The following is a 25,270-nucleotide window of genomic DNA, read 5'->3' as shown; positions in this document are numbered from 1 at the left end:
GCTTTGAATAACGCAGTCGCATTTCCTCCATTAGATAAACAAACTAGTTATTATTTGAAGGCCTCGGTATTTTTTTGGTGATGATGCATTTCCTGCAGAGTTGCTTTTACCCCAGATTGATCTTGGCTTGTGAGTTAAAACTTCCTGTAAGTTATTATGTAATCTTAATAAATTGAGATAAATTGTATTTAATCTGGAATATTCATATCAGTTATTGAAATAGGAAATTAAATACAAGTCTACTTTAAAGTATGTGAAGTTGAACTTTTGTAATCCATCAACAAAAACCAACAACACAAAAAATTTAAAAAATTTGAGGCCCAGAAAATTACTCAGGAATTGCCTGGAGGATAGAGTATTTTCACACACCCCTAATTTTGTTTTGTGAGATACTCTGTTCAGTGTTAACGTTGAGATCCCAAACTTCAGTTGAACATAGAGTTTTGGGGTTGGTAAGATTTTTAAAATGTTTCTGAAAGAAGTTCATTATGCTCACCAAGACGGCATTTATTTGATAAAAAATACTGTTTAAAACAGAATGTTGTTTTGCTTATTTTTTTTGAAGCCATGATATATTATTTTTATTTTCAGTATTCTTTGATTAATATAACTTTTCTTTTGCTACATTATGAATGTCTTTACTGTCACTTTTGATCAATTTAATGCATTCTTGCCAAATAAAAGTATGAATTTCTTTCAAATAAAATCTTACTAACCTCAAACCTTTGAACGGAAATGTACAATTTAGCATTAATGGTCTATGAAAGTCTGTTTTATATATATATATATATATATATATATATATATATATATATATATATATATATACATATACATACATACATACATACATACACACACACACACACACACACACACACACACACACACACACACACACACACACACACATACACATATATATATAATATATAGATTATTGCATCTGTTTTTAAAGCTGTTTTAAAATCTCTCTTTCTCAGGTGCAGTCTTGACCACCAAACCTACAGACCCTCCTCCCACGTCACCCTTCATCGCAGTCACCCAGGCTCCCCCATCAGCCACCCCATCTATGACACCGTCCCCTGAACTTGTTGGAACAACAGTATTCAAAGACTCTGAGGTTATGGGGACGCCGGAGATTCCCACAGCCCCTCCTGTCGTCCCCCCTCCAACTGCGCTCGTCCCCACCGAAACACCACCTGCCCCATCAACCCCATCTGCCGCGTCCCCATCCCTCACCTCCATCAAGACTACGGTTTTGTCTACATCAGAGATCCCTACACCTGATCTGACATCCACTCAGTCCTCTTCAAGTCCCAAAACAAACAGTTCATTTACCCCTGCGGATGCCACCACAACTGGCGACCTTCCAGGTACCATTTCGAAGAAAATTCATCTGTTCTTATTCCAACTATTTGTAAAGAACTGCATTTGCTCTTTTCAGTTATTTATTCATTCTCTAATCTATTTCTGTTGTTTTTCTTATGTAATGAAGATAATGGGCAAGGTAAGTTCCATTTTATTTGTCACTTTGCTTGCATAACGAAGCCTTTTCTATAGTTTATTAGTAACCATTTATTACACAACCTGTCAGGAGTTGCTTATACACTACCAGTCAATAATTTGGACACAATCGACAAGCGGTCAACCGAAATGGGTTTTTAAATAGCTATTGTCCAAATCTTAAGGAGCAGAGTATAAATCAAATATATTGTCTATGACATCACACAATTACATTTTAAATAAAACATGAACAATATTTCTGCTATTTTTATTTTTATATGATCAAAATAAAGAAAAAACACCAAAATCTTACTGACCCCAAAATTTTGAATGGTCGTATATTAGTATAATTACTAATATGTACTAAGATTTGACGGTATAGTTCATCCAAAAATGAAAATTCTGTCATCATTAACTCACCTTTAAGTTGTTCCAAACCTGTATACATTTCTTTCTTCTGCTGAACTGTAGCCATTGACTTACATAGTATTTTCTTCCATACTATGGAAGTCAATGGCTACCGTCAAATGTTTGGTTACTCACATTCTTCCAAATATCGTCTTCTGTGTAAAACATACAGGTTTGGAACAACTTGAGGGTGAGTAAATGATGACAGAAATTGGGTGGATAATGTAAAAAAAAGATTTGCAACTGTAATTCAATAGCTCTTTTTTTTGTCCTCTAAACTCAGATGACACGGCGATCATTGCGGTGATGGTTGCCCTGTCCTCTCTGCTGGTCATTGTCTTTATCATCATCGTCCTGTACATGCTCAGGTAAGTCCCAGTATTCAGAAACTTTCAGCTGTTCACACAGTACAAAAAGTGCTCATAGCATAGATTCCAGCTCAAAAAACAACATAAAGACAAAGTTACAAGCAGTTAGAGCATAGAAGATAATAGAACAGATGAGAAAAAGTGTTCAGAAAGCTCCATTCATTAGGAAACCCACAATGTCAGCAGGGGGCCATGGGGCTGAATGTCCAGTTACCATGGTAATGATTGGCTTTTTGTTTCGCTCCGTTGTGGCAGGTTTAAGAAGTACAAGCAGGCAGGGAGCCACTCCAATTCCTTCCGCCTGACCAATGGCAGAGCTGACGACACAGGTAGGAATAAGAGTGTGTGTGTGTGTTTCTGTGACTGTTCTTGGGAATGTTTGTCCTTTAAAGCAGCAAATATATTAAGGTTAACAGTAAAGTACATTGTCTGGTTTATAAGTTGGAGGCACTACTTGTCATCTTTTAATTTCCATCTTGATTTAGTGATTTGATTGAAACATATTTGACCTTGAATTGTACTGTGTTGCCCCCTATTGGTTGTCCTGTACACAACATGGATAAAGGACAAACTGCAAGTCATTCTTAAAATATTTAATTGAAAAAAACAACAACTCTTTTATTTTTTTGTGGTTAACACATATATTTATGTTTCTTTCTCCTCCTCATGTTGCTTTCCTGCTCCTTACACTTCCTTTCTCACAGAACTTCAGAGTGTGCCACTATTGGCTCGTTCTCCTAGCACCAACAGGAAGTACCCGCCCCTTCTTGTTGACAAGCTTGAGGAGGAGATGAACCGCAGAATGGCCGATGACAATAAACTCTTCCGGGAAGAGTTCAACGTAGGTGCACAAACACACACACCTCTGATTCAGTAATTGACCTGATTGGACATTTCACCATTTTTGGAATGACCCCAAAAAATGGCATCTTATGCTGTGTTCGTTTGCTATCGGAATTATCGTAAATATGAGTTTCCTAGTTAAAAATTAGACATGAACTATTTACCACTGGAAAGCTTGGGGATAATTTTGAAAAATGGTTGTCATGAATGAGACACCAAATAGCATTTTGGCTTTATTAAGATTTTCCCAATACATAGACCGGAATAAACCTGGTATCCTCCATTATTCCTGTTCTTTCCGAATGTGACGATCTTGTAATCACGACTTCAGAAGTGGGCAGTAGGAAATTTCTGATAACACATGAAGGCAGCATTAAATACAAATTTCCCAAAAAGAGTGCACTTTAGGCTGATACATTTGTGCCGTTGGTGTATGATGATGATGACGATGAAGACTTTTATTGTCTGACTAAATCTGAATTTTTTTCTTGCATAACGTTATGTTCATTCACAAATATTACCCATATTCAGACCCTTACAATGTTTATTCACAGATATTACCACATAAAACACAAGACCTTTACAATCACATAGAATAAAGTACAAAATTCCATATTAGACAGTGTATACACACACACACACACAATTCCAGTTAGTGTAGATTCGATTTTCTATGTACCATATTAAGTTCCAATACAGCTTGAAGCACAAAAGAGTGCTTTAATCTAACTTGATTATATTCCTCTACCGCTGTTTAGATGGTCCCTGTCAATGCTTTCGCCCTACTTGAACTGTGTGATTGGTTTCTTTTTTTCTGCAGGCATTGCCTGTATGTCCCATTCAAGCCTCATGTGATGCTGCCTCGAAGGAGGAGAATAAAGAGAAGAACAGATATGTCAACATCCTGCCCTGTAAGGCTTTCCCACAACTTATCTCTAAACCAGAACTGATAATAAAGCATGCTTTTACCAGAACTGCAAGGCCCTACAAAGGAGTTCCTTATGTGAAAATGTCTGTACTGAATGAAACATTAATGCTATGAGCCTTATAATCTCCTTTCTTAATTTGTTTTTTCATTTTTATCTCAGATGATCATTCTAGGGTGCATTTGACCTCTCTGGAGGGTGTTCCTGACTCAGACTACATCAACGCTTCCTACATTAATGTAAGATCCCAAGCGCTAGCCTAGTCATGAGAAGGAGTGCAATGTTTCCTAAATTTTAGCCGACGAGTGTTTTCATGTTACTGCAGATTTTAAAACTTTTTGTCAATTTTTTGTCTACTTTTTTAATACTATTTAGTCTAAATAAATAAAATCCCTAAAACATAAAATCATTTGTTTTAAATGCTACAAGTAAATTTAGGCAGTTTTATTATAATATTATTTATATAGTATTATAGTATTTATTTATATTTTTAATTATCTTTTCATTTCAATTTTAGTTTTTAGTTGCTCATTACAATGTAATTTTTATTCGTTTTTGTTTTTTATTTGTTTAGCTTCAATTTATTTTAATTTCAGTCTTAGTTTTAGTAATTTTAGAACTTAAATTTATTTTGTTTAGTTGCCAAGGCATAATTTTTTTTATCTAATATTTATATTTTATTTTATTCTAATTCTACATTTAGGCAGTTTTATTATAATATTATTTATATAGTATTATAGTATTTATTTATTATACATTATGAAAAATGGATTTTCATTGTGATATTTGCTGAAGATTACAATTAACACTATTTTTAAGTCATTAGTGTTTTTTAAAGATTAATTGAGTGTTGGATGAAAGGTAATCTAAATGTAAAAATATGGGAAATGAGCATGCATGTGTAAATCCTTAATAATAATCCTTTTTTCCACACTTTTGTTTTTCTTTTCAGGGATACCAGGAGAAAAACAAATTCATAGCTGCACAAGGTAAAAAATGGTTTTAGTCTCTTTCATAAATATCCAAATGCTTTACATAGCTTTTTGATGAATGATTATAAAAAAATAAACTTTCTTATTGCAGGACCAAAAGAGGAAACGGTCAATGACTTCTGGAGGATGATCTGGGAACAGAACACTGCCACCATCGTCATGGTAACCAATCTGAAAGAGAGGAAAGAGGTAAATGCCGCAAGAAATCTATTAGATGTAATCTAGTGTCAAAGAGGAGTAAGCTGATCTTTGATTTTACAGCCTCAGCTCTTATCGCGGTCTCACATAATGGATTTAGAGTGCAACTTTGAGGAAGATGGCCATTAATAAAGATGTATGATCACCGCAGTGATGATTATGATATACTGTGCTTCATATCCGCAGTGTAAATGTGCCCAGTATTGGCCAGACCAGGGATGCTGGACCTACGGAAATATCCGCGTGTCAGTGGAGGACATGATGATTCTGGTTGACTATACTATCCGCAAGTTCTGCATTCAGCAGGTAGGACCACAAGGGTTACAATCATTACCTATATATCGGACAGGCTGATTACTCTGTTGATTTTTGCCATTTTGAAATTAATGGAACTGGTTAATTAAGCCAATTTAAAGAAGTGCTAACTCCCTCTTTTGTCAAAATGTACCAACAGTCTCAACAGCTGTTAATGTGAGTTTTTAATGATTCTTCAATTAGTGCCAGTTTAGATTTTTTGTTTTGTTTACCTTTTTCAAACTATGCACATTTATCACAATGTTGATCAAAATTCTGAAGAAAATAGGATAAGGCACATTTTCAGGGGGTCTTGGTCCGCTTCCAAACCGATCTGTTGTGCGGTTCGAAATATGAACGCAACACAAACCAAAGACATCTAAATGAACCAAAAAGAGGACGTGATGTTACAAGATATGACGCTAAAAAAAGGAATATGCAAGCATACCTGATTCTTGTACCGGTGTTGCCCATCATAGTTCGGTACAAGGGACTAAATGTATCATTTTCCTTTTTGGCCCGGACCAAAATAACCAAACTACAAGTGTAAACATCCTTAGACTATCACAGCAACTTTACTAGCAGTCAGTTAAGTCTGAATTAGTAAAAACAAAAAGAAATGGACCATTTGCTTGGCGTGATGGTAGTGACAGTATTTAGGACAGTGATAAAAGTGTACACCAAAATGCCGTAGGAAAAATTGTAAAAGGTTTTGTAGATGTATTATAGAGGGAGAATTAAAAAGTTAAAAATGGAGAAATCCTGCCAAATTGAACCTTTCAGCACTTCAAAATTAGGAACAGAAAACAAACACAATAAATGGTTTAAAGCTTTAATTGAAGTATCCATTTATTTATTTGTGTATTTTATTGATTTTATCTGTGTATTTTATTGATTTTATCAGTGTTATTGTTTCTTTTTTTTAAATCATCCAATGTTACAGGTAAGTTCCCCCAATTCACGAAGCACCAATATATATATCAGTGTTACTTTGGTCATGAGCCACCTTGCCCCCTAGATATCAGATTATAATATTTAAAAAGGCCTATTCCTGTAACCTGTAAAGAAACAGCTGTTATTACTAGAAATATTGTTGAGATTTTGTTTGATGAATGATGAGATTGGAAAAACTCTTTTGTGTGTTAAGGTGGGTGATGTGTCTGGTAAGAAGCCCCAGAGGCTGGTCACACAGTTTCACTTCACCAGCTGGCCTGATTTCGGGGTTCCTTTCACTCCCATTGGCATGCTGAAGTTCCTAAAAAAGGTCAAGAACTGCAACCCACAGTATGCTGGACCCATAGTGGTTCACTGCAGGTAAGGAGCTTCATTATCTTAAAAGCTTAAGGTCAGTAAGATAAAAAAAAAAAAAAATGTAATACTTTTATTCTGCGAGTACATTATAAATTGATAATAATGAGAAATGATTCTTGAGCAGCAAATCATCATATAAGAAGGATCATGTGACACTGAAGACTGGAGTAATGATGCTGAAAATTCAGCTTTGGCATCACAGGAATAAATATTAAAATAGAAAACGGTTATTTTAAATTGTAACTAGATGTACCGCATGGCGGTACAAAATATGACCGCCGCTCAGGCCTGCACTGGCTTTCCACAAAAATAAATGACGTGGAGCAATTTGGCTGTATTGCGTGTTTATGTATATACCTAAAAAAAGTAGTAGTATGTGTGTGTATGTGTGTGTATGTATGTGTGTGTCTGTGTGTGTGTGTGTCTGTGCGTGTATGTATGCGTGCGTACATGTGTGTGCGCGTGTGTGTGTCTGTGTGTGTGTGTGTCTGTGCGTGTATGTATGCGTGCGTACATGTGTGTGCGCGTGTGTGTGTCTGTGCATGTGGATTTGTATGGGTGTGTGTCTGTGCGTGTGGATGTCAGTGTGTGTGCATGCTTGCGTTTGTTTGTATTCCTGCATGTGTGTGTGTGTGTGTGTGACAGTATCATCCTAAACCAGCAACCCTTTGCTCAACAGCACCATCTACAGGCCGATGAGTGTACAGTCACTAAATGTGCACATAAATGAATTTATTTAAACCCCCCCCCATGGATGAAATTCTACAAAACTTAGCAGAGGATACCCCCAGAGGATGTCAAGTTAATCATACACATGAAATATGGTGCAGTTCTGAACATCTCCACTGAAGATAGGGGCGATTAAAGCAGAATAATATTGCATTTTCATTTTTTATGGGAGGGGCGCAAATCACAAATGAGTGATTATGGGCTAGGTTGATGTGGGCCCTTAAGACCAACATACCATAAAAATGTCTTCATTTCGCCACGGTTCAGGTAGTTATTTAGGAAAAACGGCATTTTTTTCACTCCAAACGAAATTTTTCCGTAAAAGTCTAGTGGGGCTACATGCCCACCAAATTTCATGTTCCCCGGTGTTTCGGTGTCCCTGGTATCGTTGACGAAAAATTCAGTAGATAAAAAAAAAAAAAAAAAAAAAAAAAACTTTGACAATCCCTATATAGTTCACATTATTACTTTTATTTTTTATCAAATAAATGTAGCCTTGGTGAGCATAAGAGACTTCTTTCAAAAACATTTAAAAATCTTACTGACCCCCAAATTTCGAACAGTAATGTACAGTATGTGAGCTGGGGTTTTTGTGCGTGTTTTTTGTTGTTGAAGGTATGTAATGTCCATTCATTAACTGATTCTCAATTGCTCATCTCAGTGCGGGTGTGGGCAGAACGGGGACCTTCATTGTGATAGACGCTATGCTGGACATGATGGGTGCAGAAAGAAAGGTCGACGTCTTCGGGTTTGTCACACGGATCAGAGCCCAGCGCTGTCAGATGGTCCAGACTGATGTGAGCTCATAAAAAAAAAAAACTCCCAATAAAGTTACCTCAAGAAATGTATCAAGAAACTAATCTCCCACCCTCTTCTTCTCCCTTCAGATGCAGTACGTGTTTATATTCCAAGCTTTGCTAGAGCACTACCTGTACGGGGACACAGAGTTAGAGGTGACGTCTCTGGAGTCTCACCTGTCTAAACTCTACGCTCCTTTACCTGGAGCTGGCTGTGGAGGCCTGGAGGCGGAGTTCAAGGTGGCACAAACTGTTTTTTTTCTGTATTTATTTCTTGTGTTCTGCATGTTTAGGAAACATATTGTTCTGGTACCATTTTGAAATGTTTTCTTATTTTCTGTTTTATTTATTATAATATCTCTCGTGCTCTCTGTTAGAAGCTTACCTCCATTAAAATCCAGAATGACAAGATGAGAACAGGGAACCTGCCTGCCAACATGAAGAAAAATCGTGTTTTGCAAATCATTCCATGTGAGTTGTGTATCCATGTTTAATAACCAGACTGTGATTTCGGAGAATAACTTCGAAAATACACTACCGTTCATAAGTTAATTAATAAATTAATACTTTAATGCAGCAAGGATGCATTTGATGATTTATATTTGATAAATTCTGTTCTTTTGAACTTTCTATTTATCAAAGAACCATGAAAAAAGTATCGCCTCTTCCACAAAAATATTAAGCTGCGCAGCTGTTTTCAACATTGATAATAAATCAGAATATTTTCTTGAACAGCAAATCCACATATTATAATGATTTCTGAAGTATCATGTGACACTGAAGACTGAAGTAATGATGCTGAAAATTCAGCTTTGCATTCACAGGAATAAATTACATTTTAAAATATATTAAAATAGAAAACAGTTATTTTAAAGGGTAATAATATTTTACACTATTACTTTATTTTATTTTATTTTTACTGTATTTCTGATCAAATAAATGCAGCCATGGTGAGCATAAGAGACTCATTTCAAAACATTAAAAAAGTATTACTGACCCTAAACAGTTTAATGGTAGTGTAGTTGTTTCTAACATGCTCTCTGCTGGGGAAAAAGTTTCCTAGTTTATACTTCTTTATATTATCCAATTACATCATACTTTATCTTTATCCTTTTATCCTTTTACATGTTATACATTTGCCAGCTGCTTTTATCTAAACCGACTTGCAGTGAATTTGAGGTGTCCATTTATCAGTATGTGCATTCCTGTGTTTCTTTCTGAACCTTTGCTGTTTCTTCTAGATGAGTTTAACAGAGTGATCATCCCTGTAAAACGAGGGGAGGAGAACACAGACTACATCAACGCTTCTTTTATAGATGTGAGTAAAACCCGTCTGACTTCAGCCAGCATTTACTCCCAACTAACCTAAATACCGCTCAGTGAACCCTGGAGGTAATGCTACAATATTCTACGCTCTATTGAGAGACCACACAGCCTGCTTTTTTTTCTTTTTGGGTGTGGTTTAGAAACATTTTTTAGCCATGAAGTTATTTGGATGCCCATACTGAGATAAGCAGCCTGGGAAGGTGGCCATCGCTCTGTTCCAAGGCCTAGAGACTTATTATAAATAAATGTATTTTAACTCTACACTGAAAAGTTTCCGTAATAAAAACTTTATTGAAATCTGAGTGTCCTGATTTGCTACCAATGTAGACTTTTCCAAATCAATCACTTATGAAGTCCCATGATGATTAGGAAGACAGCAGCCTAAGTAGGCAGTAGGGAGCAAGACAATTCAGTATGTTTTGAGACAGACCTCAGACCTCAAGACCTCTTTCACTTCCTCTTTCTTTTGTTTGAATGAAACACTCTATCAAGGTAATCAACAGAGGAAAATATCACCAGGGCTGCTACATTGGAAACCCAAGTTGCATTGCAATCTGGAAGATAGCTATACTAATAATCAAAAGCCTGTTTTGTCATAAGTATTGTGCCTTCTTTCTCCATGTGTCCATGAATAAATGAATATTAATAAATCTGCTTGGTACCACCCAAAGAGTGCTGGAGATCTAAAACATGCAGTGATGTGGTGTATGAATGCTTTTAATGTACCGTTAATACAGTAATAATATAAACAACTGTTCAAAAATGTGGGTCAGTTAGGTTTTTCTTTTTAAAATAATACAGTTAATACTTTTATTCAGCAAGAACACATTAAATTGATCAAGTTTTATACGATTTCTGTTTAATATTAATGCTGTTCTTTTGAACTTCGTTATTCATCAAAGAATCTAAGAAATGTATCACGGTTTCCACCAAAACTGTTGTCAGCATTGATAATTGATCTTGAGCACTTCTTGATTTCTGAAGGATCATGTGACTTTGAAGACTGGAGTAATGGCTGATGAAAAACAGTTGCTGTTTTTTTTTTTTTATCAAATAAATTGTAGCCTTGGTGAGCATAATTCTTTAAAAAACCTTTTAAAATGTTACGACCCCAAACTTTTGAACAATAGTGTGTATCCATGATAACAGTTGGAAAAAATGCCCAATGTATACAAGTGCATGAAGTAGACATACTTTGTGTGTGTGAATGCAGGGTTATCGGCAAAAGGACTCGTACATGGCATGTCAGGGGCCCCTGCAGCACACCATCGAGGACTTCTGGAGAATGATCTGGGAGTGGAGGAGCTGCTCTATTGTTATGCTGACCGAGTTGGAGGAGAGAGGACAGGTAAGATCACCTGCTTCCTGACTTTCTGTTTGCAGAATCTGTGATCATGCTAGCTTTGTGTCTTTTTGTGGTTAAAGATCTGTGCCCGGTTGCATAAAGCACCTTAAAAGTGACACTTAAACCCTCTCCTAAGGGAATAATTTAAGGGTGTGTTGCATATAATCCCTTAAACCACTTCTCCTAGGTAAGGGAAACTGTAAAGTGCAGAGACCCCGGATTTGCCATAACAAAATTCTATTGCAGGGGCGCCTGCAGGATTTTATCTCAGGGTACACACAGAACTACGTTTTTTACTTTACTCCAGTTGCTGAGCGGCTTTGTCCCGGAGCGCGAATTGTTTTTAGAGAAACGTGGTCAACAAAAAAATGAAGCCTCGCTTTCTTTCCAGTTACGTGAATGCTTCACTTTGCATTGAGTGTTTGAACCCAGACCACTACTCTACATGTTTATGGAAGTTCAAGTCCATTCACAAATTATTTTTATATATAAACCTATAGCCTATATTACATTATATATTCTGCCATATAAACAGTATAAAAACCTTAAAATAATTAGAGCACAATTTACTTGCCTCAAACAACACTGTTGGTATTATTATAATTAGTATTGTTATAATTATTGTTGTTGTTACATTTAATTTATTGACACACTTTAATATGTGAATTATATTATCAGAAAACTAAACACATTTAGCGTTGTCAGGCTTTTATTTGTGCGTAATGGATTATGGTTGCTATAAATTTGACTTGCCACAAGATGGCACTGTTTTTCGACACTCGATGCTTCGAATCTTTTCCCGAAACAAACAGAGAAAAGCTTTAAAAAGTATTTAGAGGCTTCATTTCTCCATCCCTAATCCTATTATGCCTTTTTGCAAATGTTTCAATTACATATAGCCGTTTTAGAGAGCGTTTACTCATTTTGTGCCTGGTTTTAAACATTAACTGTCTGTAATGTAATTTTTTGTGTGTGGAAAAAGCGTCAATTAAACAAAACTAAACTAGCCAATCAGATTTGTTTTCATTCATCCCCCACCCATGCACGCCCATGCACACTTTTGACTTTACACACACAAACACACACCTTTATTTTTTCCCGTTCTCTCTTGCTTTCTCAGTATGATAGCGGTACGTTTTTACAGAGAACAACATAACATGGATAAGGAAAACAAAAAAGAAAACCAAGTATGAAAGAGAAGGACCAGACGACACGTAAACTCAAAAGGATAGTTCAACCAAAAATGAAAATGTATTCATTTACTAACCCTCATGTCGTTCCAAACACACACGACTTTAGTTCATCTTTGGAACACAAATATGTTTTAAATAGTCTCTCATCATTTCTGTCCATTCATTAAAAGACATAAAAGAAATCCATATGATTCAGGCTGTTTCAGAGGAGCTTTTTGATGCGCTGCAGCCCTGAACACTTAAGGTCCTGCAACACTCTTAAGTTTAGGGGAAACCTAAGGGCGATCCTAAGGGAAAATTACACTTTAACCGGACATTGGGATAGTAACAGAAACATATTGCTAGAAAAAACATGTTCCATCCCACCTGGTGGGGCATTAAAACAGAAAAAAAAATTCTGTCTTTTTTCCCCACTATCTGCAGGAGAAGTGTGCTCAGTATTGGTCTAGTGATGGTGTGATGGTTTGTGGGGACATGTCCATTGAGCTGAAGAGGGAGGAGGAAAGTGAAAGCTACACTGTCAGGGACCTTCTCGTCACCAATAACAGAGTGAGTTCACTTCAGAGGATCTCTTGTAACAAAAAATGATTTGTGATTTACGTATATTTAAATTTTATCTCTGTATTTTAATGTTTGCCGTTTTCTTTCTCTCCTCAGGAAAATAAGTCTCGTGCTGTGAGGCAGTTTCATTTCCACGGCTGGCCTGAGGTGGGCATCCCCTCCGACGGGAAGGGCATGATCAACATCATCGCTGCGGTTCAGAAACAGCAGCAGCAGTCTGGAAACCACCCAATCACTGTGCACTGCAGGTAAGCCACACTTCTGGCCAATCAGAAGCATTACACTTTATTTTGTATTGTTTGTATTAATATACTTGTATTAACATATATATTCAGATTGTAATACATTTTTGTCTTTGTGACTGTAGAGTTCTTTTTTTTTATCAGTATATGCTCACCAAGGTTGCATTTTATTTGGTGAAAATACAGTAGAAAGCGTAATATTGTGAAATATGAATACATTATATTTTTACAATTTAAATTAATTTCTTTTTTAGTATATTTTTAAATGTAATTTATTCATGTGAAGGCAAAGCTGAATTTTCATTAGTCATTACTCATGTGTCTCACATTGACTTCAAAAATTAAGTTATTATGCCTATTTTGGTGCTTAAAGGGATAGTTCGGCCAAAAATGATATTAAACCCATGATTTACTCTCCCTCAAGCCGTTCGAGATGCATATATCAATCATTTTTCAGACGAACACATTTTCAGTTATTTTAGAAAATGTCTTAGATCTTTCAGTGGTTATAATGTCAAGTTATGGGGTCCACCTCCTTCAAGTCCCAAAAATGTGCATGCATCCTTCACAAAAGTAATCCATCCGGCTCCAGGGGGATAAACGAAGGCCTTCTGAGGGTAATCCGTGCGGTTTTTTTTGTTGTAAAAATATACATATTTAAAACTTTATAAATGAAAATAACTGGCTTCCGGCAACGGTCGACGCGCGTTCACGGGAGATGGATGCCGGCGTATGACGTAGCGTAGGAAGCGTCGTGACGTAGAACGTCATCGCTGTACTCCGGTTCAAACAGATAGGGCTGGGCCAAAAACTCAATATCCTCTTCTCTAATATCAAAATCCTCCGACATTTTCTTTTAAATACACGTTTTTTAAATCGCGGAAATCCTGAGTGGAGTTTTGTTTTGCTCTGCTCTCTGGCTGCGCTGTCGCGTTCGTTCTACGTCACGACGCTTCCTACGCTACGTCCTACGTCATACGCCGGCATCCATCTCCCGTGAACGCGCGTCGACCGTTGCCGGAAGCCAGTTATTTTCATTTATAAAGTTTTGAATATGTATATTTTTACGACAAAACCGCACAGATTACCCTCAGAAGGCCTTCGTTTATCCCCCTGGAGCTGGATGGATTACTTTTGTGAAGGATGCATGCACATTTTTGGGACTTGAAGGAGGTGGACCCCATAACTTGACATTATAACCACTGAAAGATCTAAGACATTTTCTAAAATAACTGAAAATGTGTTCATCTGAAAAATGATTGACATATGCATCTCGAACGGCTTGAGGGTGAGTAAATCATGGGTTTAATCTCATTTTTGGCCGAACTATCCCTTTAAGAAATGATCAATGGATCAATCATAATTCATTTTTGTCAGGATTCTTTGATGAATAGAAAGTTCAAAAGAACAGTGTTTATTTCAAATGGAAATCCTTTGTATCATTATAAATGTCTTTTACTGACACTTTTGAATTTAATGCAGCCTTGCTGAATAAAAGTATTAAAGAAAGTATTTCTTTCTTTCTAATGGTCATCTATATTTAACTTGAAAAAAACATCTGTGTGTGGCCCTCCAAAAGGGAACTCATAAAACACAAACAGGAAATAATGCATGATTTGTGGTTGTTACAGCAGTACACTTACTCGGCTTATTACATAAATAGTTATTCAACCTAACCATAATTTTTCTAGCGTGGATACAGGACCTTTTGGTTAGACATGAATGCCAACTTTAACAGGTCTCGCTGGTTTGGCAGCTCAAGTAAGGTTTAGTGGTTTTGTAGTGCTGGAAGGCATCCATGGGCGCTTGGTATGACTTAACAAAAACCTGTCCAAAGCACTGGGTAATGATGAAACAGAGATGGAGAGACTGCTGTGTCCAGTGGGATTTCAGGGTCAGGCAATTAAGGAAAGGAAAGGAAAGTAAGAAAGGGACTGATTGATGTCCACAGAGCTGTGTGTAATTGATTTTTGTGATTTTGTGTGTTAACAGTGCCGGCGCAGGGCGCACAGGGACATTCTGTGCTCTGAGCACGGTCCTGGAGCGGGTGAAGGCTGAGGGCATTCTGGATGTTTTTCAGACAGTGAAGAGTTTAAGACTACAGAGACCGCACATGGTGCAGACACTGGTGAGAAAACACACCGCTCACGCTGCAGGTGTTGACCTGCTGAATTTAACTGGAACAATAAAGTGCAGTTGAGCAATTTTTTAATGTATTTTGTTTGTCAGAGACATAAAAACTAGTGCTTCACTATTTGGGGAAACACTCAAATTCTGTTGTTTACTGTCTCTCTTATAATTTTTTATAATTATAATTTTTGTTATAAATATTTTTTATTAAGATCGAGCAGAAGCCTCAGCCAATCGTTTGCCTCACCAATGGACGGCTAGCTGACTATTGGTCTAATATTACAGCACCTAATTAATATTCATGGTCTATGCTGATGGTTTTTTTAGATAGTTCCTACACCCCTTTTTTTGTCTGGTTTTGATTCTAATTCTTTAATCCAAACATCTCAAGTCCCTCTCAACTCATATTTCCCTGCTTTTCCCCACAGGAGCAGTATGAGTTCTGCTACAAAGTGGTCCAGGAATACATTGATGCCTTCTCTGACTACGCCAACTTTAAGTAAAGCCACGTCCACCTGCAGAAAATCGGACAGACTTTCCCAGTCATGCACTCACGTCCACACTCTCACGTAAACAGCTCAATGAGACGTACTGCCAGCGCAAAGCAAAAGGGAATCAAAAAATCCTTTGGCCGGCAAGCACGAGAACACGTTGGCTGCCGAAGTTGGAAAGAAAACAAAAACAAAGAAAACACCATTAGAGATGCCTTCTTGAATATTTTGTAATATTGCTCTTGTTAATAAGGCCCTTACCCATTTCTCTCAGTGTAAATATGCTCTTGTATTTTTTATTTTTTTTGGTTTTGTTTTGTTTGTCTGTTTTTGGTTTTAGAAGCCGTTCTTGTTGCGGTTTTTAGAGTGACCTTAATATAGTTTACTGGTATATAAATGCATACATGAATATTTTAAGATGGCGCTATAGAGACAGACGCGAAAGAGCGGTAGCAAGATGAGGGTGCTTTTTTTTTCACTGGGTGTTTTTACAAGAAAATTCCTTCTTTCTCTGCAGTTGAGTGACTGAAAGCGATTTGAATGGCAGCTCAATCCCACTTTGCTGTTGCTTGTAGCTACGTAACGCACAATGCGGCAAAATCGACCAATCGCGGAGCCAGTGTAAACGCATGCGTTCGCAGAAAATACTTCACTGTGCTTTTTGATTGGGTTCACTGGAGTGACGGATAACATTTTGAGTGTTTAACAGGAACCTTTTTTGGGGGCGTGTCTAAGGCATCCCTTAGAATTGTAAGATGTTTAGACTGTCAAGTGTGTCTTTGTGGTGTCAATTTTGTTAACTTTGCTTGCCAGACCCGACTTGTGTTCTGCCTTGTACAGGAAGATAAAGGAAACTTAAAAAGACAGATAAAACTAAACCCTTAGTTTTTAGATCAGAGGAAATACAGCTTAACGGACTCCCCCTTCTGTGTTTGCGATTGTAACCCAGGAAGTGATGCGTTTACTTGCCTGGATGTCTGGAACAACTGTACTTGACAATAAGGGTTCGTAATGTACAGGCAGTTACTTTTCCTTCTTTCAAAGTTAAATGATCCCGCCGGGCCGTCTACTTGCAAGGTACTGGTGCAAATTTAATCCAGAAAGTTCTAGAAAAAATGACACATGATCACCTGATCATCTGTTCCTGCCCGTGTAAAGGACTTCGGTCATTGTGCAGAAGTCAATGAGCCCTTTCCTGCTCCACTGAGCCAGTTAGATCGATACACGTTCCTTTCAGTCCGTAGAGTAATTTTAACTTCTTGCAAAAAGAACAGGTAGATGGTATAAATAAGGTCAGTGTAGGATGATTGTCTTTTACATTTAGGTCATTTGAACTAGTGATGTGATTAAAGCTGAACGTGTAAAGCTGATTGTCAGTGGAAAGAAAGTTATTTTCCAGCGAATGTTTTATGTAGGTTAAGTCCTCGTTCCACACGTCCTTGTGTCAGGAAACATAAGTTATATTAAATGTATGTTTTAGCTCCTAAATGTATGTAAACCCAATGGGTGTCGCTCTAAATCACACGCCCGTCAGTCATTCCATATTAACAGGGATCTCGATGGAAACTGTTTTTATGTTATTTCAGATCCACAATGTTACGGATTAAAGAATTATGGATCTCTAGTACAGCTTCTTACGGGCTTGATATTCCATGAAATGCTGATGGATTTGCTTGAATATTGTGTGAGTCGACTGTTGCGTTTTTGCTTAAAGTCACACTAACCTTTTCCACATGAGACACTGTGCCAATAGCAGCCTCTCAGGGGCAGGATCCTTCTTCAGAGGTGGGAAAGTGCCTCATCACGTTCCTGTAGCTTCAAGCATATTCCCGCCAGCTCTTTTGTAGCCCGTGTTCTCCCAGTCTCACAGACGGACATTGTGGCCCATATGGCGTATGATAATCTGTAATGGAAACCAAACTGTTACTGGTTGGTTGCTTTTCTGTGTTTTTGGTGTGTCAGATTTTCATGCATTTATTTTATTTTTTTTCACCTGCTCCAGACTTCAGGTTGAAATCCCTCAAAACTTAAGCTCTTAATGTATGGAGAGCAATCTAGATCTTCTGGTCGAGAAGGGAAGCCACGTGTCTGGAGGCTCATTTCATTCTCCTGTTGAATGTGACATTGAAACGGCCTGCTCAGATAAGAGAATGAAAGAATGAGGAGAACGACTGAAAAATAAAGGAATTCTGCTCTCCAAAAACCCCATTTTGAGGATTTTATCTGAAACTTTTCTGTCTTCGATTGGATCAATTCTAAATTTTAAACCACAGCCTGTTTACGTTCCATGAATCCTAAAACGTTCCCCTTTCTTATTTTTCTTTACTCTTTATGCACCCCTCTGTACATAATGTAAGGTTATTTATAATTCATTCCTATCTGTTGCCTTTATTTTATTTTTATGTTTCTCACTTTTTTTTTAAGATACTTGTATATTAAACTGTACTGGGACCATTTTGAAATGTATTAGATGTTTTTTTTCCCCCCGCTTTTAATTCGGTATTATTATTGTCTTACAAGCTTATTTTTTAATTTGCATCTTTTTTTCTAGTGTTTTGTTAAATTTGAATATATATGTATATATAATTATATATATGATGCAAATTATATATAATTATATAATGCCAAACGGCCTTTCTAAACAAGATACTGTTCAAACCTAATAAAAGTGCTTGAGATTTTATCTGCTGTGTGTATCTCCAAAACTTTAGAAATGTATAGTTGGCATTTCTGAATATCTACCATTCAAAAGTTTAAGGTCAGCGAGATTTAACATACACACATATATACATATATATATATATATATATATATATATATATATATATATATATATATATAATATTGTTATTCAGGAAGGACACGTTAAATTGATCTACAGTGACAGTAAAAGCTTTTACATATTCACAAAATGTGTTTATAATGTATCAAAAAAAATTTGCATTCTTGGATGAATTGAAAGTTATCACGGTTTACACTAATATATTAAGCAACACAACTGTTTTCAAAATCACTATTAAGAAGAATGTTTTTCAATCTTTGAATTAGTATATATGTATCTCTTATAAACTGCATTTGTAATATCTTGAATCTCTGAGCAAGGAAAGACATATTTGATCCCTGAGGGGTAAATTCAGGGAGTGAGTCACGTCACCTTGTGTCACCTTGTCTTCCATCCTTCCTGACCCTTAAGACCTGGTGTCAAACCTGGGATGTGGATGGATTATCCGAGCAGACCCCTGTGCGTGTTTAAACATTGTTTGACAGGAACTCAATCAGAACTTGAAACTCTGTGATGAGTCAGTCGTACGGCGTCAGTCACATTCTCTGCTCTGATCACCTCGAGAGAGACCTCCTCTGTAATTAACACTGCGGTCTGGCTGGAGTGTTTGCACAGTGTTTTTCCCTCTGGGCCAGTGTAGGGTCAGGGGGTCACAAACGACGGATGTGAGGTCACGGTGGCCACTTTTTACAGCTTAGAGGAAATTAGCTAGACATTGACTCGTTGAATGAAACATGCTCATCCAGAATGTTTGACGTCGGGGTCACCACTTTGTAAGCGCGTCTAAATCGGTCCAATGCCGGTTTCTGATAGAACGAGTGAAGAACTCTGCGTGTTACTGTCTTTCCTTTCACGCAACACAACACGATTAAATTAAATACATTTTCTCATATGTATTACCTTGTTATTTCATCTGACTTCATAAATGAAAAAGGTTTTAATGATATCTGTGCATCATTAAATGTAAGCGAATGTTTACATGTTTAAACACTTTAAAGGGGTCATATAATGCCATTTTTGTACAAGCTAATATGATTCTTTAGGGTCTAAATTAAAAGTTTGTAATATACTTTAAAAATTCTCATTAGTATTGTAAGAAAACACTAATTTTACCTGGTCAAAAACAGCTCTGTTTTCAGCACGCTGTTTAAGTGCATGTATCTTTAAATGATAATGAGCTTTGCTCACCCCGCCCCTCTGTTCTGTGCATACACTGTTTGTAACACAATAACACAATAACCATAACGCGTTGTTCATTATAAACGTGGGATTATGAATTATATTGAGAACGTCGCACATAGAAAACATGCCGTAATGTACCCTGAGTGTTAAAATAGACTACTCAAAAATTACACTCAGCAGGAATACGAATAGTTGGTACCGATCCTTTTTTCAGGAGCAGCTTCTTAGCAAAAACAGCTTTTTACTGACCCTCGTTTGTAAAGCAGTCTGGTGTGTGAAGTGATTCGCGCAAACATGAAAGCATTGACGTTGATCGTGGGGAATATTCCATTCGAAAACAAACTCAGCCACTGCGTCTTCAGCGGTTCGGATTTAGGAACATCAACATGACTGTTGTGTTCGTTATTACACCCAAGAACAGAACACCACAATCGCTTAGACGCCATTCTGCTCAGTGCTCCAGCAATCAACAATGATGACGCGCTGGTCCGCGCGGGCTATGATTGACAGCTCGCTCGCGAGCAAGGGCAGGTCTGTGTTGAAACGCTCCTGTCAATCAACAATCGTGGGAGGGGCGTCGATTTTGTGATGTCACAAAATCGAACAGCTTGATTTGAGATGGGGGGAAACATATAAGAAGATTTAAAAAAAAAACACTGGATGGATTTCTATCATTTTATGATGGTTGTGTACAGGCACTGCCAACACACATTTCAGTACAATCAACTTGTAAAAGTGCATGTACCATTATATGACCCCTTTAAGTATATTTTACCCGTTCATATTAGGAAACTATGTCGCTCAGAGGTCCTCACGTCTTCTGTTTAACACGGGTCTCACGATCACAAGCTCGTCAGTTTTCGGTCAGGTAATTGGCTATGTACCTGAGTTGGTCGCATTCACGCTTACACAATCAAAGATACTTTTGTATAGCCCCCATGGTTTTTGTATAGCCTACAGTTGAATTTAAAGTAACGTTTACTTCAGGCAGAGGTATGGCCACTACTACAGATATAAGTCGACCAACACCTGACCAACAGACTTGTGGTAACATACGAATCCGTTTAATCTACTTGAGAAACAATTTCGGAGTCAGTCAGAATAAAATCAAATGTTTACAATTTATTGACCAGGTAATAAAACAATAATTCAAAATCCAATTCATAGAATAAAATCATCGTTCAATCATATATAATAACAACAATTCAGAAATCGAGGAATTGTAGAAATATTTACCTGGCAATGGAAACTAGGCTACACACAGCGCACAGAAAACTACACAGAATTACACACAGTAATTCACTGAATATTTTATGCATGTACAACAAATATACAATGATCAAATTTAGACAGCTGATGGCACAATTAATGTCTTAAAAATGTACCATATCTTAAAAGATGACCTCAGAGAATAGCCTCTTTTGTTAGATACTGTTAAAAAATGTGGTGTCAATAAGATAAATTGTTATAGTTGTTTTGTTATTTGTTTTTGTCAGAAACTAAAACTTTATTTATTAAGGATGATATTCAATTGATCAAAACACAGTAACATGTATAAAATGACATGGAAAAACATGCATCATGATTTCAATTGCTTTCAATATTGATAATAATCAATCTAAATAATGTTAATTGAGCACCAAATCAGCATCCAATGATTTCTGAAGGATCATGTGACACTGAAGACTGGAGTAATGATGCTGAAAATTCAGCTTTGCCATCACAGAAATAAATTACATTTCAAAATAATTTTTAATTAAAATAATAATATTTCATATTATTTCGGTTTTTATTTTTGAACAATTCAATGCAGGTTTGGTCATAAGAGACAAATTCAAAAATCTTACCGACCCCAAACTTTTGAACAGTTAATGTTTTTTTTTTGTTGTTTTTTTTTGGCATGATCTTTGTATATATATATATATATATATATATATATATATATATATATATATATATATATATAGTATATTAGTATAATGTATAATAAATAAATAGTAAGTATATTAAATAAAATGAAGAGTCAAATTTTTTTTTTAAATGAAATCCTAAATGAATATACAATAGCCTAATATACAATTCGATAAATAAAAAATATAAAACAAATATAATAATTTCCCTAGTGCTTAGACATTTTTTCCCTTTTCTTTAATTAGCACATCTGCACACTTGGTCGTGACACTTTTTTTTTAGCTGCTGGATAGCTTCAAATTTACGCAGGTGTGATGTAGTTGCATAATGTTTCTGGGCGTAACTCATGTGTACATTGACGTGTGTATTTTTTTTTATTTTTTTTTTTGTGAGATAGGGGTCAACAGTGTTTGAAGATGATAATTGGGATTGTGCTCATCTTCCACATGCTCTCCTCCCAATGGAACCACAATGAGCAAAGTGTTTGAGGACTAGGGAGGTCAGAGTGTGTGTGAGTGTGTTTTCAGACAGGGAGGGGAGATCTGGTGTGGAACATAAATTGTGAGGAAGAGGAGGAGGAAGACTCCAGAGAATGAGTTGCAGGCGCATCTCAGAAGCTCTGTGATTGAACAGAACCGTTCACTTGAGGGAAAGCAGACCATATCAGGTTCACCAAGACCAGGACTTCACAGTAGAGGAACTACTAGAGAAGACACTTCAAGAGAAGACGTGCCAATAGATAAAAGGTAAGAACAGTGTTTAAATTTGTTTAGTTGTGATTGAAAAATGTATTTGGTTGTTATTGATGTATTGACAGTAATTCGGAGTAATCCATTGTGCTTTGTTGTCTTTTAAACATGACCATCATCATGTTGTCTAGAGATTTTCAGTAATTTTTTCCCCTTAAGTTATTAGGCTGATAAACCTAGACCTGATTGACTGTTAAATGTGTCAGTGCAGTCATTGCTCACTCTTTTTGTGTGATAAACCTGTCCTCTTCCCTCAGTTATGGTGCACATCTGCAGGCTGCTTGTGCTGATGGGGATGTTGCTGTGTCTCAGTGCCCAGTTTGCCAGCTCTCAGCACTGGTCTCATGGCTGGTACCCTGGAGGAAAGCGAGAGATAGACATTTACGATACATCAGAGGTGTGTGAATATTACTAAAGAAAGTACAAGACAGTTAGAAAAGCATGGTCTTGTTGTGATGTGGCACACAATGTAAAATTCTTCATCATTTCTAATGAAAAACCATTAGTTGACTGATTGGTTATCATGTGGTAAGTTGCTTTTTTTCATATACTGTGAGGAGTTAGATTTAAAAGGGGGAAAATATATACATTTTTATTTTTATTATAATTTTTTTTATTTTAAGTAATTTACAGTAAAATGTTTGGGGTTTTTTTAAGTAAAAAGTATTAATTATTAATTTACACTAAAGATCTATATCATTTATTTTTTTAATCAACATTTATTTTTAAAGTGAATTGGTTATGATTCTGTCATGTTTAAAACAGTCTCTTATGCATTATGATTTATTTGATTGAAAAATACTGGGGGGGAAAACAGTAATATTGTGAAACATTATTACAAGTAAAATAATGTTTTTCCCATTTTAACATTTTAATATGCAGTTTATTTCTGTGATTCGCATCTGTCTTCAGTCTTCAGTGTCACATGATTCTCCAGAAATCATTCTAATATGCTGATTTGCTGCTCAAGACACATTTCGTATTATCAATGTTAAAAACGGTTATGATGCCTAATTTTCTTTTTCTAGCCCTAATACTTTGATGAATATAAAGTTCAAAAGAAAATGCTGGTAACATTATAAATGTTGTCACTGTCACTTTTGAGCAATTTAAAGCATCCTTGCTGAATAAAAGTATTAATTTATTTCAAGAAAAAAAAATCTTATTGACCTCAAACTTTTAAATTGAGCTGTATGTTTATTCTTATTACTACATTGTTAATTAATGGGTAACAATAAGGTTTTATTTGTTAACATGAATTGATGTATTAACATGAGTCATGACCTTACCATGATAAATATTTGTTACTGTATTGTTAATCTTTGTTAATGTTAGTTAATAAAAATACAGCTGTTCATTGTTTGTTCGTGCTAGTTCACAGTGCATTAACCATTGTTAACAAATACAACTTTTTAATAATTTTAATAATGTATTAGTAAATGTTGAAATTAACATGAACAAAGATTAATAAATGCTGTACGTGCAGTTCATTATTAGTTCAAGTTACAAGTTAACTAATGAAACCTTATTGTAAAGTGTTACCAATGAATGTTTATTGCATTATTTTAGTGTCACGTTTCTTGATGGGATTGAGAGTTTGTGTGGAAGCTTAGCCTTTGTTTAAGGAAAGACGTATTTTGATGAACTTTAAGCCATCACATTGCCTTCTATTTTACTTTAAAATCAGGTTTCAGGAGAAATTAAACTCTGTGAGGCAGGAAAATGCAGCTACCTGAGACCCCAGGGAAGAAACATTCTGAAGACAATACTGGTGGGTATACAGCTCTAGTTTTGGCTTGATTTTATATATATATATATATAATATATATATATATATATATATATATATATATATATATATATATATATATATATATTGCATAAGCTAGACATTACAGAATATATTGAGTATTTCTCTAAGACATGACTAACTTGTTTCAATGGCTTTAACAGCTGGATGCCCTCATACGGGATTTCCAAAAGAGAAAGTGACACCAAGATGACTCATCAGCCCTTGTCCAAAGAAACAAGCTTTCCAGCAAACACATTAGACCTGCATTTACATCCAAACATATGAATATACATTTTTTTTTTCTGTGATTTTTTATTTTTTGTTCTGTTTGTGAGTAAACCTACTGCCAGCATTATGTAACCATTTGCAGCAGTTCCTACAATAAAGGCTTTATTTTGGTATTTTGTTTTAATTGTTCAGTGTCTTTTTTGTATTAGTTATAGGTACGCTCACAGAATTTGCACAAGACATAGAGAAATTGTTTCTAAACAACTAATGTGTGTGTGTGTGTATGTTGTTTTATATATCAAAAAATAACTGGTATCAACTGCAAAAAAAGTGGCAAACATCTTTATTTATTTAGGGAAATAATGTTTATTAGAGTTTGCAAATTAATATATTATGTTTTATTTTATTATATTTTAAAATATGTTAGTATATTAAATATACATTATATAATATATTATATTATATATAAATACATAAAAAGTTAAAGTGTGTGTGTATATATATATATATATATATATATATATATATATATATATATATACACATACATAAAAAGTTAAAGTATATATATATATTATTGTGTATTATTTTTTACATTTTAAAGTTGTTTACTTGGATGACAAAATATATATCGTTTGATTCGGCAGTATTATTGTTTAGCCACCAGATGGCGTAAATGGACATACTTATCAAAATGTATAAGGCCCACGAATAATCAAGTTAATATTGACATTCTTGTTAAAACTAAAATCAATGTCATGCAAGCCAATATGATAATTATGTAATAAAGCATGTGCTGTCAAATGAAAATGCAAGACCATGGCTCTTTTGGTACATTATGAATATAGGCTACACATCTCACTCAAATACTATCTTGCAATCAGGTTTTACAATAGAAAGGAAATGACCAAGACAATATAACTCGTGATTTCTAAATAAACACATCTGTTGACCCTGGTATGAGGA

The 25,270-nt window shown here is 35.8% G+C and overlaps 2 protein-coding genes across 5 annotated transcripts in view; both read left to right on the top strand.

Moving 5' to 3' along the window:
* Nucleotides 1–18,343, top strand: part of ptpra (protein tyrosine phosphatase receptor type A) — a 33,585-nt gene extending 15,242 nt beyond the window's left edge. Inside the window, exons 4-23 of one of the 3 annotated variants that reach the window (XM_082140235.1) lie at nt 984–1,376; nt 1,499–1,510; nt 2,198–2,282; nt 2,538–2,611; nt 2,987–3,123; nt 3,946–4,036; nt 4,214–4,290; nt 5,004–5,040; nt 5,135–5,232; nt 5,428–5,547; nt 6,683–6,849; nt 8,237–8,372; nt 8,463–8,612; nt 8,753–8,843; nt 9,614–9,690; nt 10,912–11,046; nt 12,660–12,785; nt 12,894–13,045; nt 15,032–15,167; nt 15,598–18,343. In XM_082140235.1, the coding sequence (XP_081996361.1) occupies nt 984–1,376; nt 1,499–1,510; nt 2,198–2,282; nt 2,538–2,611; nt 2,987–3,123; nt 3,946–4,036; nt 4,214–4,290; nt 5,004–5,040; nt 5,135–5,232; nt 5,428–5,547; nt 6,683–6,849; nt 8,237–8,372; nt 8,463–8,612; nt 8,753–8,843; nt 9,614–9,690; nt 10,912–11,046; nt 12,660–12,785; nt 12,894–13,045; nt 15,032–15,167; nt 15,598–15,672 (2,369 nt within the window). In that variant the 3' untranslated portion in view covers nt 15,673–18,343. Of the gene's footprint in view, nt 1–983; nt 1,377–1,498; nt 1,511–2,197; nt 2,283–2,537; nt 2,612–2,986; nt 3,124–3,945; nt 4,037–4,213; nt 4,291–5,003; nt 5,041–5,134; nt 5,233–5,427; nt 5,548–6,682; nt 6,850–8,236; nt 8,373–8,462; nt 8,613–8,749; nt 8,844–9,613; nt 9,691–10,911; nt 11,047–12,659; nt 12,786–12,893; nt 13,046–15,031; nt 15,168–15,597 lie in introns of all 3 variants that reach the window. The other 2 variants (XM_082140234.1, XM_082140236.1) reach the window with 2 other exon arrangements.
* Nucleotides 18,344–22,118: 3,775 nt separating this feature from the next.
* On the top strand, nt 22,119–24,366 carry gnrh2 (gonadotropin-releasing hormone 2). 2 transcript variants are annotated; one of them, XM_082140282.1, is made up of 4 exons: nt 22,119–22,281; nt 22,542–22,681; nt 23,972–24,055; nt 24,238–24,366. In XM_082140282.1, the coding sequence occupies exons 2-4, from the start codon at nt 22,544–22,546 to the stop codon at nt 24,274–24,276; spliced, it is 261 nt and encodes an 86-aa protein (XP_081996408.1). In that variant the 5' UTR covers nt 22,119–22,281; nt 22,542–22,543; the 3' UTR covers nt 24,277–24,366. The 2 variants fall into 2 exon arrangements, with proteins under 2 accessions (XP_081996408.1, XP_081996409.1); XM_082140283.1 differs by lacking the exon at nt 22,119–22,281 and having other exon boundaries at nt 22,515–22,681.
* Nucleotides 24,367–25,270: the final 904 nt, after the last annotated feature.

Source organism: Leuciscus leuciscus (genome assembly GCF_965113295.1).
Source record: "Leuciscus leuciscus genome assembly, chromosome: 16".
Classification (NCBI taxonomy): Eukaryota; Metazoa; Chordata; class Actinopteri; order Cypriniformes; family Leuciscidae; genus Leuciscus; species Leuciscus leuciscus.
Note: the sequence above shows the minus strand (reverse complement) of the source record. Positions and strands in the feature narration are given on the sequence as shown.

What these genes read in the sequence shown, in the direction of transcription:
- gnrh2 (XM_082140282.1), top strand. Translation starts at nt 22,544, where the DNA reads ATGGTGCACATCTGCAGGCTGCTTGTGCTGATGGGGATGTTGCTGTGT. An exon ending in ACATTTACGATACATCAGAG is followed by an intron (nt 22,682 to 23,971) that starts GTGTGTGAATAT and finishes CTTTAAAATCAG; the next exon opens with GTTTCAGGAGAAATTAAACT. An exon ending in ACATTCTGAAGACAATACTG is followed by an intron (nt 24,056 to 24,237) that starts GTGGGTATACAG and finishes TGGCTTTAACAG; the next exon opens with CTGGATGCCCTCATACGGGA.